Source organism: Staurois parvus, unplaced genomic scaffold (assembly GCF_062004578.1).
Source record: "Staurois parvus isolate SC_StPar_1 unplaced genomic scaffold, SC_StPar_1.0 ptg000572l, whole genome shotgun sequence".
Lineage (NCBI taxonomy): Eukaryota > Metazoa > Chordata > Amphibia > Anura > Ranidae > Staurois > Staurois parvus.
The window spans coordinates 3271825-3287320 of NW_028318368.1; the positions used below are offsets into that span (position 1 = coordinate 3271825).

A 15496-nucleotide genomic window follows, 5' to 3' on the forward strand; every position below is an offset into this window, starting at 1 on the left:
TTGCTTGAATCCCAATAGCGCAGAACCGTAAAATCCTGGTTCCTTATGAACACCTCTTTTTATCTCTTCTGTGCATGGTTTTCATCAGCCCTTCACACAGAGCAAGGTTCAGTGCTTCTTCCACTGGCTAGGTAACGGGCTGCCTCATCTAATAGAGGAGTAAAGGCATATTGTAAATGTACCCATAATCACTGATTTGTAAGAGGGAATTGTATAATCAGGTTTCATAAGATGGACCTTATGCTAATCTCTTCAATTTTTTTGTAAGATCTATACTCATATTATTTTTTAAAATCTTTCAAAGCATGCTGAATATTTTTTTTTTATTCAGAAAATATTTTTATTGCTTGATAAGTCTGTGCATTAATATTTAATAATGAAACACAAATTCCCAGACTTCATACTTCTTACATTAAAACACACTGCAGTGATTTGAGATTTTTAGCCTTTGCACATTTTTCTGAACTGATCTTGTCCATTATGCATAGACTTAAATCAAAATTCAGTCTTGTGGGAGTATGAATAATCTTTGGCAGTTGACATTTAAACTAGTTCAAATTAGAGGCTCTATTTAATATAAGATGTACCCTACTTAAATTGGTTCAGATGACAGTATCCTTGTTAACCCTTTCACATCACATTGTATTCAGTTGTACAGGCTGGAAAAACTTACCTTACCATTTATTGCTTACATTAGTATGTTGCACTGGGTTGTGAATTAACTGAATGAACTGATGTATTTAAAATTCATACTAAATATAGCATTTTCTCTAAAGGAACATATTCTATGCTTTCAATTCTGCTGTGCAGTGACATTCAGCAAAAATCCCCACTGACAGCAATGGGAAAGTTTGCCTGAAGCCATGCATATAGTATACATATTTCTAAAAGACCCAATATTTTGCAGAATTTGGATTGTTTTCTTGTTGCATATTATTATTTTGGTGTTTCTGTAGATTCGGTCTTCATAAGTTCATTTATGCTTTTGCTTAACAGAACATTTATATTCTTTATTTGATTTGCATAAAATAAAAAAGTGTGCCAACGACAGTTTTGGGCATACCTTGATCTTTGTAAAGACGGTTCAAGGGACTATGACTGAGCTCTGCAGTCACTTTAGCAGCAGTTGTTTTCTTATTCCGGGTCACAATCCTGCACAATGTCCTTTTTGTCTCTTTCGGTTGGTTGACCATGTCAACTGTGCTTATTCTTATCAGACAATTTTTTCCCAGAAACTGTATATGCTGTATATGCTTGCGACACTCCAAATAAATTGGCAACTTCAGCTAAGCAGGCAACAACAATTTGCCCTCTTTGAAGCTCAGTATTACTAGTAGCGCATGCAGTGAATGGTGAAAAGGAGGTGTCTCATCACACAGTGGAAACAAAAGAATATTGCATCACTTCTGCTTTCAATGTAAAACATGTCATCACTTTTAAACCTGCAAATCATGTCTGGCCCCTGTATATGTATATATATTGCATAAATATATTTCTATACACATACAAAAGTTGTATGCACCTGGAGGATAACTTATATATTACCTCTAATGTATAGATGTGCAAAAACAAATATAATTTTTTTTAAACAGACAAGTAACAGCAGTAGTTTCAGGGATACCATGCTCTTTTTCACGCTGGTTACAAATTTGCATTTCCAAAGTATTTTTTTCAATATTTGTAACTGGCTTTACAAAGAGCATGGTGTGTGTGTGTGTGTTCCTCCATCCCAAACTTAGTCATCCATGTCTTTGTGGACCTTGCTTTGTGTACTGGTGCGCAGTCATGTGGAACCCGGAAGAGGCCATCCCCAAACTCTTCTCACAAGTTGGGAGCATGAAATTGTCCAAAATGTCTTGGTATGCTGACACCTTCAGAGTTCCCTTCACTGGAACTAAGGGGCCAAGCCCAGCACCTGACTTCACACCATAATCCCCCCACCACCACCAAGCTTTACACTTGGCACAAGTACCGTTCTCCTGGCAACTGCCAAACCCAGGCATGTCCATCGGATTGCCAGACAGAGAAGCATGATTCGTCACTCCAGAGAAAACGTCTCCACTTCTCTAGAGTCCAGTGGTGGCATGCTTTACACCACTGCATCCGACGCTTTGCATTGCACTTGGTGATGTAAGGTTTGGATGCAGCTGCTTGGCCATGGAAATACATTCCATTAAGCTCTCTATGCACAGTTGTTGTGCTAATCTGAAGGCCACATTAAGTTTGGAGGTCTTTAGCTATAGACTCTGCAGACAGTTGGCGACCTCTACGCACTATGTGCTTTAGCATGTGCTGACCAAGCGATGTAATTTTACATGGCCTATCATACGTTATAATACCACTAACAGTTGACCGTGGTATATTTAGTAGCAAGAAAATTTCATGGATGGACTTATTGCACAGGTGACAACCTATCACGGTACCACGCTTGAATTCACTGAGCTCCTGAGAGCAACCCATTCTTTCACAAATGTTTGTAGAAGCACTCTGCATGCCTAGGTGCTTGATTGTATACACCTGTGGACAAGGAGGTGATTGGAACACCTGAATCCAATATTTTGGAGGGGTGTTCCAATACTTTTGGCAATATAGTGTGTGTGTGTATGTATGTATGTGTGTATATATATATATATATATATATATATATATATATATATATACCCCCTCCAATTGCATTGCCATGCTACAGCTTTTAAGAGGACTGTGCATGTGTGTGTATATGTATATATTAGTTCCTGGGATTTAGACAGTGCTGCAAGGAAGCACAGTTTAACTGGTAAATCTAACTTTTCTCTACTGCAGTTAGGTAATACAATTCACCTGAGCATGAATTCTGTGTACCTCACACGGTGACTGGAAGTGTATCTTATGACGAAAGTGCTGAATAATATCCTACTTTTCAGCTTCCTCTATTGCCAATATGTCATGTACCTGGTGTTAATAGAGTTGCAGAGGGGGCTTCTCTTGCACCTCTTGTCCAACACCCCTGCTAGTGATGGCAGGAGGTATGATGACACAGAGTAGCCCAAGCTGATGCTTGAAGGAAGCAGTGGACAGTAGTTCATCAGGCAGGAACCAGGAACTGGAACACAGTGACACTTGATTGACAGACAGGAACGTTGCAAGAAAACAATCCAAAAATGTTATCAAGGTGCAGGAACATCAGGCAGAGACGGAGTTGGTATACAAGGTGGGATTGGTAAACAGCTGAGATGCGAGGTACAGGAGTGCAAGACAGCAGCAGAGTCAGAATACAAGTCACAGCAGGCAGGCAGAAATCCAAAGACCGGTCAGGAGGAAGCTGAGTCATGCACAGGTAGGCAGGTATAGAAGATCAAGGCTCAGGATATGCAGGAAGTAGCTGAAGACCACTTAGCAATTTATTCATGTCATAGTTCAGGTTAAATAGGTTGTTTGGCTCCATTGCCAGTACCTGCTGTTCACATGTGCGTGCACATGTACAAGTACATATGTTTTCAGCACAAGCTAATACATTTGCACGTATGTGCTAATGCCCATTTTGCATTGAGACTTTGCTCAGAATTATGAGCATGCACCTGAACATGAGCTTGTCAGTCTTCTGCTTTTAACACGTACTGAGCTTCTCTTACATAATCACTTTCAGACTCTTACGACAGATTTTAATTTGATTGGTGCCTGTTGGAAACTCATTAACAACAGGAAACCTACAAAGAATAACAGATTTCCTCCACCTAAAGACTCGTTTCTCAGGTCACTGGATTATTGAAGGTGTGGACAGAGTACCAGAGTAATGTTTTCATTAAAAAACTGAACCCCTGATCAAGTAGATTTTCATCCCTGTATACATTTCAAGAATGGAAAAAAACAGGCACAGGCAGGGGTAGACTGACAACTCATGGGGCCCCCCGGGCAATAGGGGATCATGGGGCCCCTGTGTTATCACCCACACTCAAACCACACCCAAAAAAAGCCTATGAAAGGTACCAGAGGCATCTCATGGGGCCCCCTACTGACCCCAGGCCCTCGGGCAGTGCCCGAGTTCCCAAATGGTCAGTCCGCCCCTGGGCACAGGTAATGTGCAAAATAAAGGGGACCACAGGAAATACACCATAGATAGAAATGAGGGTCAGATAGAGGTGGAGTGTGGAACTGGACATGAGATAAAGGTTTTATTGGAAAAAATAGTCAAACTATACATGCCTGGTTCCACCCATGAACAGCACAAGGTATGTGGCCAAACTGAATTTCTTTCCACATATAGCCAAGAGAAAGAGGATCATCAAGGGCCATATAAATATTGGAATCTACTGTGCACACTTTGTTCCACCATCTGATAGGGAAAAAACAGAGAAGTTTTCTCTATGTTTTTGCATTCAGAGGGCAGAGGGCTATTAACAAGTCACCATATTGCCTATTGACTTCCTGCAGCTGATTTTTCTCCGTCTTACTGACCTACTGTGCTGTATTTTGCACCGTACAAAAATGCCCAAAACAAAACACTACTGAGCACTCAACCAGCCACATGAATACAAAGGAATGTTTGACCTGGTCAATCCTAAAATGCATCAGTGGTCTAATGACTCAAAACACCTGCCCCAATACTGTAGGGTAATTACAGACTATGTGCCTTATTTAAACCAATTACATAGATTATATAGAATGCTGCAGGGATGACTGTGCTGCTGAGGCTGCAGCCTGGCTAGGCAGAGCTTTTATCAGTTGGAAGACACAAATGGACTGAACTGTACAGCAGTTGGTGTTCTAGAAGCCCTTCCTCCTTTTTATGTTTGTGAGTTCGTCTTACACATTTTTATTAAAAGTTTCAGTGGTTCGTATTAATAAATTATGAGTTTTTGCGCTGGATTTTTCTGTTTGTTTATTTTGCACTGTGATTGTGTGTGGGGTGGCCATCTTGGTAGAGGCAAGGCTTTTGTTTCTTAGGCTGCTTTCACACTGAGCAGTTTTTGTTCCATTTTTGCGTAAAAAAACAAACAAACAAAAAAACAGAAGAGAAATCCATTAAATCCTATGGAACTCTTTACACTGGTCAGTTGTGGGTCATAATTGATGTGGTAAAAAAAAAATGCACCAAAAATGCACCTTCCCATTGAAATGAATGGAAAACGCAATGTAGTTGCATTTTTTTATTCTTTCTTTGAGTCACATGTCATTTTTCACAGGTGCAAAACACACCAGAAATGCAGCAAAATGCGGTAAAACCGTGGCAAAAACGCATATGTGTTGTTACTGAATTTTTTTCAATGGAGCAGTGTGAAAGTAGCCTTAATGTCAGAGCCTCCAACAAGGAAAAGAGTGAACAACACAGCATTAACATCACCAAATCCAACTTAAAATCTCATGAGATGAGCAGTTATAGGCAGTAGTACCTTAGATTTCACTGAAAGTATACAGCTATGAAGCCGTAGGCTCAGGCCTGAACACGCTCATATACCAGAAAGTGCATTGCTATTTTTCAGGAGAAATTCCAAATATAAAATACATTTTTCAGAGTAATACTTAGGCAAAATAACAAATAAAGCAGTTTATCTGGTAAGACAAAGCAATACACGGGACTTGCAATTATGCTTGATAAGGTTTAATTTTTTTTCATGACTTTGGCTTTGTTATAAGAAATTTGTTATATGAAAGGTTTTCCTTTTTCTTCTTATTATTATTATACAGTATTTATATAGCGCTAAAAGGTTTGCTCAGCGCTGAACATTATAGTGGGGACAGAACATGAGATGATACAGTAACAAAACAAAACACGAGGGCGTCAAGGGCCCTGCTCTTTCGAGCTTACAATCTAGGATTTTAAGTTTTGCAAAACATATTCCATAATATTGCACATGTCTCTTTAACTTTGGGGTCTTATAAATACTCCCAGGTTCATCATGCAAAATGTGGGTAGCAAGCAAAATGTAATTTTGATCTGCTTATATTTTACCTTTCCTGGTTTCCCCCATCCCCTCCACTCATAAGCGTACTAAAAATATCTAAAATAAAATTAAACATTTAAAGCTCAATGATGTCATCATTGGATTTCTGTCTTCTTTATGCAATGCAGGCTAGTAAGATGGGATGACAGGGTGGTGTATATAGCTTCCTGAAAATATCACAACCCCTTGTCTTAAGCTGTCTATACATGAGTCTTTTTTTTATTTTATTCATTCAACAAGTGGGTTGAACAAAAGAAAATGACTCGATTCCCCCATCCATATTGAGTGTCACTCCCATTGCGCAGCTATGTAAGCCTGAAGGTAAAGCTGGATTTAAGCTTTCATTTTTCATAAACTGGTCCCTAGATAATTTCTTTGCACGTTATACTATTTTGCATTATACATTTTTACATATGTACATATATATTCTATACAGTTAACATGTATATACTGTACATACATACTATATTACATTATACATTTTATTAAAACAGCTCTGGTAACAATTTTTTGTTATGCAGCTAAATTCTAATGCTTTGTCACTGAACTTTCCAAAAAGGTGTTTTACCTTTTTACTTTTGATTCTTCTGACCTTTATCATCGCTGACATTATTGTAGATCCATTTGTTTTTGCAAGTTTAGGTAAGAATAGCTTTCCATACTGATGAAAACAAGAAAACATTGCCCTCTTGTGATTAAATAAAATAAAACCACTCTGATGTGCTCAAAGCCAAAGTGCACTTTGGATGTCTGTTAAAGGAACAAGTAACAACATAACATGGGCAATGGATTTTAACCGCTATTTGCTTTTAAAAACCTTTTCAAAGTCAGCAATTAACCATTGTGATATGCTAAAACTTAGCACACAGACTTGAAACTACAATTATAAAATCTGGTTATATAAAAATGTATTGAGAGCATTCTTAATAATAGTATTATAATAATAAAAAAACCCTCAACTGCTAAGGAAAAAAAATGGAAATGTAATTTTACACAATTTAAATTGCAGAATCAAAGCAAAACTAACAATAGGTAAATGTAGGCATCAGTATTGCAGTATTGTTACAATTTTTTCTGCCACTGCAAATGTGGTTTCTTTGTTCTTGTAAACAGTCATCAGCATAAGTGGCTTCTCATTGGGAGGAATTAAATGAAGAGCCTCATCATTATGAGAATTGCTTGTTTGTTCTATGATACTGTAATTAATCATTTGTGTTTGTTTACGAGGAACAAAAAGACAAATGATGGCTATTCACACAATCTAAAAGTAAAATGTTGTATGCAAATGCAGGCATGTATTCTAGTGAAGCCCATGTAGAAATGTGTTTGTTTTATAGGTCTTCTGTGTTATCTCATGGTGATACTGAATTGAATAATAACATGGCTAGGAACTATCATTTATTTAGGACATATATATGTTAAGGCTACACATTGTTCCAGAATTCACCTACTAGTCTTTTTTTTTACACGTTTATCATGGAATGTTATGAGAAGGAGTTTTATAGTTAAAGGGGATATCCACTATTTAAATAAACCAATATATATATATATATATATATATATATATATATATATATATATATACATACATACACACACACTCACAGTATATATGTGTTTGTGTATTTATAACACCAGTGGTAATTTTAGGATTTCCCACCAGAGCCACCTGCTGAGAAGTTCTGAATTTGTAGCCAAGAGACACTGGGGTTGATTTACTAAAGTCAAATTGGCTGTGCATTGCAAGTGAACCCCAAGTGCGTTCAGAAGTGCACTGAAAGTGCAGTTGCTCTAGATATGAGGGGAATATGCAAAGAAAATGAAAAAACGCTTTTTTTTTTGCTTGCACTTGATTGGATGAAAGAAATCAGCAGAGCTTCGCCTCATTTCAGAGCTTCCCCTCGGATATAAAACAACTGCACTTGCAGTGCACTTGAAGTACATTGGCAGGTGCACTTGTGGTACACTTGCAGTGCACAGCCTATTTGCCTTTATTAAATCAACCCCACTCTGCCATTATTCCTGTTCTTCAACTGAGAAAAATTTCAAGAAACAGAAAAAGGTGGTGGGCTGGTAAAAAAATCAACATATATTTCTTTCTGAAATGTAAACATATTTCAGGGGTCCCAGAATGCCCCTCTCTTTAATTCTCAAGCTAGAAACTACAGCATAGGAACTCCTGAATAGTAATCTATCTTAAGCCCAACAAAGCGAGTATACAGTATATGCCTCTATATTAAGCAGCTAGCCAGGTCCTGCAGCTTTCTTCTGTTTCCCTTCTCTGAATCTTATTTGAAATCTCATTATTCATCCACCATTTTTGCCCATTAATCTGAATTACTATGCTTTTCCATCTGGTAGCATTGTTGTGCAATATTCACAGTGTCACGAAACTGCTCTACATTGCTTGTCCAGCTAATGCCACTGTTATGCAGTACTCATTGCGATTCAATGTTCCAAACAATAAAGACTGAACAGTCCTGTACTGTCAGACTTGAGCACTGCACATACTACATGTACGTAAATCCTAAATCTGCCTGCCTCTCTGGGATTTTTCTGTTCCTGATGCCCCAGATTCTGTAGGTCACTATTAGTACTTAAATTTTCTTTTTTCCTAGTGATGCTCACCACAATGTTGCATAGGAGGCTAGACACTGGATTGTACAAAAATAATACTAAAAAAAAAACTTTAAAAACTTTACTGAGCGGGGAGCAGTGATTTTAAAGTGGAACTTTAGACAGAAAATTAAGTCCTCATAGAACACTTCAGGCTGGACACTTTTGCAGGTATAGCTATGTAAAACATTTAAAGAAAAGTTCAAATACTGTTTAAAACCCAGCAATGCACTGGGGTAGATTTACTAAAGCTGGTTCACGTAGAATCTCATGCAGTCGTGCATGGTAGCCAATCAGCTTCTAACCTCAGCTTGTTCAATTAAGCTTTGCCAATAAAACCTGCAAGCTGATTGGTTTCAATGCAGAAGTGCACAAGATTCTGAGTGAGCCAGCTATATTAAATAAACCCCAATGTCTTGCACTGCTCTGCAGATGCTCAGTTGCTCTCTATTCTTTGTCACTGTGTCAAAAATCAGAGCCACTGGAGGCTAATCTGCTGACAGCCTAAAGATTTACTGCTGTTCAGTGGCTCTGGGCTCTAGCAAAATGGTAACCTCCAGCAAGAAGAAACATGAGTAATCATTAAGGCAATTTACAGCACACACTCATTTTGTTAGCATAATTATTAATGTGAAATATATGTTCCTCCCTAAAGAACATTATTTTTTTTATCAAGATTTTATGGGTAAAGTTATGCTATAATAATGCTTAAGGTAAAACGTTAAAAAAGCAAAATTCCTTTAAATTGCATGCCTGGGGGATGCCCTTCACCTGGATGTGAAGAGGTGCATCTGTTTGATGTATTTAAGCAACTACAGCAAAACTGACACCTGGCTGCTTTGTTCAATTTGTAAAATCCTAGATGAGGGTCTGGTATACAAAAGTGTTTATTTTTTAATGGGGGATCCCACACAAAAATAAAATTACCTGGGCTACCCTTAAAATACATACCAGACATTTATCCTTGATAGGCATCTGGTATGGATTTTAAGAGGGAACCTCAAGCATAAAAAACTGAAAATAGTGTAGGCTCCCTCTATATTCCATACCTAACTCTGACAAGGGTCATACTATACATTTACCTGAGTGGGGAACCCCTGGCAAAGAGCTTTGTCCCCATTTTGATGAGGAAAAGGGCCTCTTTCCCACCACTGTGGGTGGGTGGTTTACTGGTATCTGGAAGCCTTCTTTAAAAATAATGGGGCCCCTGATATCTGTCTCCCCACATGAATGAGTAGAGGGGTACATAATACCCCTACTTATTCACAACAAATCTAAATCTCAAATATAAACACACACTTATTAACTTTAATAGGACCTTTATTAAAAAAAAGGTCCCTATTGTAGATCCACATCAGCCATGATGAACAATGCTCGCCAACCCGCCAAAACAAAAATCCCACCAACCCTTCAACATCTGCTGACAATTGCTTACTAATGACAGCTTCCTGAGCTGTCATTTGGAAAATGAACAAAGAGACCAACTTCATTGTCCAAATATGGAAACGTGACCCTATTTGTTTACACAGTCCTTAAAGGTTTGGACATACTCCCAAACAATGCTAAGTGTGAACTTGTGTTTGGACCAAACTAGGAGCTCACCCATACTGACAATTAATAGCAGACTGTAATTTTTTATTGGATTTTCTTTTTAAATGTGGTAATGCAAAGGTTCATTAATTGTATTAATATTTTTTATTTTATAGGTAATGATTACCATTAGCCACCAAGAAATCCTGGTAGCAAGACAAGTCCATCATCCAGACTTCTATACATATGTGCTCTTGACTGAACTTTTTTAATAGACATTAATGTAAATGTAGTGCAATGGTCACATAAGCACTTACAGAGGAGTGCAAGTTCACTTCTATGTTCCACACACCGCGTCACTTTAATAGGGAATAGGTGGAGAGACGCTGCCATATTTTGGAAAAATAAATAAAACATGAATCATATTGTAAAGCTGCGCAGGAGCTTCCGAACACTAGTACTTCTCTTAGCCACTTTTTGTCTTATAAGTATAGTCATTTCTGCCTACTATTTATATTCTGGTCACAAGCAGGCAATAGTACTTATTGAGACAACAGCTCAAGCTAACTGTGAAGACATAAACCCGTTACCATACAGGACAATTGAGATGAGGACAGTTAAGCCAATCAGTACTGGTACTGCTGCCATGACAGATCTCACAGTGTTACTCTTTGTGGAGAGCCAGTACTCTCAGCTTGGACAAGACATTGTGGCCATCTTGGAGTCCAGCAGATTTCAGTACCACATAGTAATTGCACCTGGCAAAGGTGACATCCCTCCACTTACAAAAGATGGAAAAGGTAAATATGCAATCATTATCTATGAAAACATCTTAAAGTATGTAGCAATGGACTCTTGGAATCGAGAACTTCTCGAAAAATACTGCATTGATTACAGCGTCAGCATCATTGCTTTCCACAAAGCTAATGAAAATAGCTTGCCAAATACCAAACTGAAAGGTTTTCCTTTACTTCTCTACAACAATGTAGCTCTGAAAGACTGTTTTGTAAATCCATCTTCTCCACTGCTTCATATAACAAAAGCAACAATTGCAAAAGGTCCACTGCCTGGGGAAGACTGGACAGTTTTCCAGTACAACCACTCAACATACCAACCGGTGATTTTGTCTGAACTGCAAACTTCAGAGCAACATGAACCTGCTTTCACTAGATCTTCCCTTCAAGCCACTGTTATCCAGGACCTGGGACTTCATGATGGGATTCAACGAGTTTTGTTTGGAAACAACTTGAATTTTTGGTTGCATAAATTAATTTTTATAGATGCCATATCTTTTTTGTCTGGGAAGAAACTTAGCTTATCTTTGGACAGATACATTCTTGTAGACATAGATGATATATTTGTTGGAAAGGAAGGCACTAGGATGAATGTAAATGATGTTAAGGTAAGTGTAATTTATTTTAAATTTAATTAAACACTGTCACCAATGAGGAATAAAATATTACTTGCATTATAAAAATGAAGCATGCAGTATTGTGCAGTGTTGTAGGAAACGGAGACAAAGCACTCTCACTGCTACCAAACATGTAATCCTAAAAATAAAATTCTAAAGCTCAGCAATGGTGTTACCTTTATCACAATAATGTTATCATACATAAACTATATAAAAAAATCTACATACTGTGATTTTTAATTTTAGAAGTGATCTTGGCCACCTGATACTTGTGCACTACCCAGAAGTGCTTCCCCCACCCTCAACGCATGCCTTTCACCATGATACACTTGCTGGGAGCTGATGTCAATCAGTAGGGGTAGATGGTGCTGAAGTTCAAAATGTATACAGTAGGCTGGCTACGCTGGGAGCATAAAGAGTCACTTCCTAGGGCAATTATGTGTTATGGTAGTAGGAAATACACCCGCACATGATGTGCATTGGGGTGCACTGCATTAAAAATCTGTGTATCCAATATTTTGTGGGTTAAGTTACACTACCAGCCCATGCAAAAGGCATGGGTTGCTTTTAAAGGATATATAAAGCCAAAATGGAAAAATCTAATGTTAATGTATAGCCAAACATTTTATAGTTTTTGGTAAAGCAGGGAAGGGTTAGAACCCCTGTAAAATGCTTTATTGTGGTCTTTGTCCCTGTTGAGAAGATTCATCCTCTCTGCTTTTAATGTTGGCTATTGTCACAGAAGCAGAACATGATCTGAAATCCAAAATGTCACAGTTGTCATTAGATCAGGAGCAGAGGGGAAATCTTCCATTGGGGACACTAGTTCTGGGAGCAACAATCTGAGATGCGAATTCATCTTACTTTGTAGAGATTTACTCTCGAGTCTTGTTCTCTATGACAGGAAGTAAAAAGAAATCTCACCAACTACACACAGAAAAGTTTGGTTATCCATACACTTTAACTACTTGAGCTGCAGAAGGTTTTACCCCCTTCATGACCAGGGCATTTTTTGTTATTCAGCACTGCGCTATTTTAACTGGCAATTGCGCAGTCATGCCACACAATGGCATAATAATTTATATAATTTCTTTCACACAAATAGAGCTTTCTTTTGATGGACATTGACTGGGAGAAAGGGGAGAGGAGAGACATATGTGACCTATTTGCCCATTGGTCTCACCCCTTGTTGATGGATTTTACTGGTGGCACACCACCCCTTATTACCAAGACACTGAAAAGCACATAGACCCTAACTGAATGAAGCTAATGGGACTTTTAGAGGCACCATACCAGAAAGAAAACCAATACTCAAAATATAAAAGATTAAAGCTTTATTGAACAATGTTAAAGCCACAGTTGTGGTAAAAAATTTTGAGCATTCACATAGCTCACGTGAAAAGACATGTGTAGCTTATGCATAGTAACAGGCTTATCCTTGTTGAAAGCTTTAATCTTTTATATTTTGAGTATTGATTTTCTTTTTGGTATGGTGCCTCTAAAAGCCCCATTAGCTTCATTCAGTTACGGTCTATGTGCCTTTCTTTTGGTGGTATTTTATCACCACTGGGTTTTTTATTATATAAACAAAAAAAGGCTGCCAATATTGGAAAAAAAAAAACAATATTTTTGTTTTTTGAAGTTTTTTTTTTTACACTGTTATTGCTTACACAGTGATTGTATAAGCAATAGCTTTCATGAAGTGGTTTCCCATTCATGAACAGTTTGCTATGGTTGTAATCTGTGATTGGCTACAGGTAATCACATGGTACAAGTAGCCAGGTACCGTTATTGGAGTTTGTTATAGGATACCCAGTGTTAATAAGGAGGTAGAGACTCAGCTCCTTACACTGATAGAAAGGGGCTGATACTGTTATAACAAAGGGGGGATTTTACCTACCCTGAAATAAACTGGAGTAAAGACAACACTTAAACAGTAAAAGGCCAGACATTTATAAACTTATTATAAGACAATTTTATGGTATAGTTTATAGGGGCCCAACTAGAAATGATGGACCTAGTAAAATCAAACATTGCAAGGCTTATCACTAATATTTAAATAAAAGAATATCCAGATATTCTTTTATTTAAATAAAAGAATATCTGGATAGCAGTAATCATGACATGATTTCATTTAATGTTAGCCCCTACTGGAAAATTGTAGGATGTACCCGTACATACCCTTACATCCTCCAATTTGTGCATCTCGCACATGTCCTTGGGGGTTCGCTTCCTCAGTCACAGCAGATCACAGATCGGGTACAGGGCCAATGTCACAGTAGTAATATGAAACAGAAGCTTTCATTCACAGTGCTTACATGGTACAGCATGGCTGTATAAAATATGACTGTATAATATATTTTTTCTACTATTCTTTTTTTCATATACTGTCACCAAAGCAAGTATGGTATCACTATGGGGACATTATATTGGTGTGACGGTGATTATGTACAATGGCTGGCTGCTCTGATATCACATGTTATCAGTGTTTGTATGGCTCTTCAGAGAGCATGTAACAGGTGGTGAGAAGACATTGCATTTGTTCCTCACCACCTGCTTTAACTCCTGGACTATATATGCACCCATATTCACTTGAATGAGTTGCTATCAGGACATACTGGAGGTATAATTTCTGCCACAGCTGCATAACAAAGTATTGCAGCTGCAGCATGTGTACATTCCTAACTATTGCCTCTACAGCTAAAGGGGAAACGGTTGAGGGGCAGTAAAACCACAGGCCATCTATGAGGTTTTACCACCCCCCACAATCTCACAAGTAAATAAACCCGTTATAGTGTGCAGCAAGTCACAGTGTCTCTGATCACCACCATTACAGTCAGAATTGCCAAACCAGTTTAGCTAGAATAAGTGTTGCTAATTATCACTACACCAGACCAGTGAAGCCAGCAACAGTTTTCCTGATCACCAACACAATCAGTCCTAGTGTCATCAGACCAGTGTATGCCAGCAACATTGTTCCTTATCACCACCACACCAGTTGTAGTGTCATTAGACCAACAGTGTCCCTGCTTTCTGCCACACCAGTCCCAAGTGTCATCAGACCAGTGTAAGCCAACAACAATATTCCTAAATTGCTGCTACACAAGACCTAGTGTCACCAGACCAGTTCAGCCAGCACCAGTTTCCCTGATCACCACCATGACAGTGCATGTCTATTTTCCCTATTTATGCCTACTGCCTGGACCTATCCTTTGCCTGTTTGCTGACCATGTCCCTGCCTGAACTAACTCATCTGCATGCCTGGCTATGTGCCTGCGAGACACCAGCCCCAGCCATCCCCTGCAGACAACTGTACTTCTGGAACCACCCTTTCTTCAGCCTTCTGTACTTCCTTGAAGGAAACATAGCAGTCCTGAATGCAGCCAAATACCAGTAGGCTAGAGCTGCTTTGCTTATAGGAATGGGGACTGCTATAGGTGATGCTACACTAAGCTATATTCCCTGACCACTTGTATAGAGGTGACCATTACAGGACATTGGTATTGATACAACTGGTTGATTTGTACAATACACTAGATACAATGTCTAGTGTATAATCATTTTAAACAATGAAAAAGTCTCACACGTGTGGTATTTCCATACTCAAAAGGAATAGAAGAAAGTGTTTAGAGGTGAAATTCTAAGTATGCCCATATAGAGGATGAAAAATATCTTATTAAATTGACAACTTTATCTAAAAAACATGAATATTTATTTTCTCTCCCCATTTTCCCAAAACTTATGGCAAAAACATTGTCTTCAAAAGGCTCACCATGCCTTTTAAAAGTACCATGGCATGTTTACTCTCTGAAATGTGGTCATTTTGTGGGTGTTTACACTGTCCTGGTGCTTCAGGGCCTGCAAAAATGTGATAAGTAGTCAGAAAATTAGATGTGCAATTTAAGCTCCTGGAATGCTTGAAGGCACCTGTTTGGATTTTGGGCCCTTCTATGTGGCTATGCTGTGAAAAATGCAAGTGTACAATCCAAACGTGTACAATCCTGCGTTAAAAATGACT

General features: G+C 38.3%; 1 protein-coding gene across 2 annotated transcripts in view; it reads left to right on the plus strand.

The window, feature by feature from the left end:
• The window catches only part of LOC149450532 (N-heparan sulfate sulfotransferase 4-like), a 429028-nt gene that overhangs the window by 31745 nt on the left and 381787 nt on the right, over positions 1–15496 (plus strand). For both annotated transcript variants that reach the window (XR_016315239.1, XM_089691790.1), the window contains exon 2: positions 10244–11469. Coding sequence is in view for 1 of the 2 variants with exons in the window: in XM_089691790.1 (XP_089547916.1) it covers positions 10483–11469 (987 nt within the window). In the remaining variant the exon portion in view is untranslated. The remainder of the gene's footprint in view (positions 1–10243; positions 11470–15496) is intronic.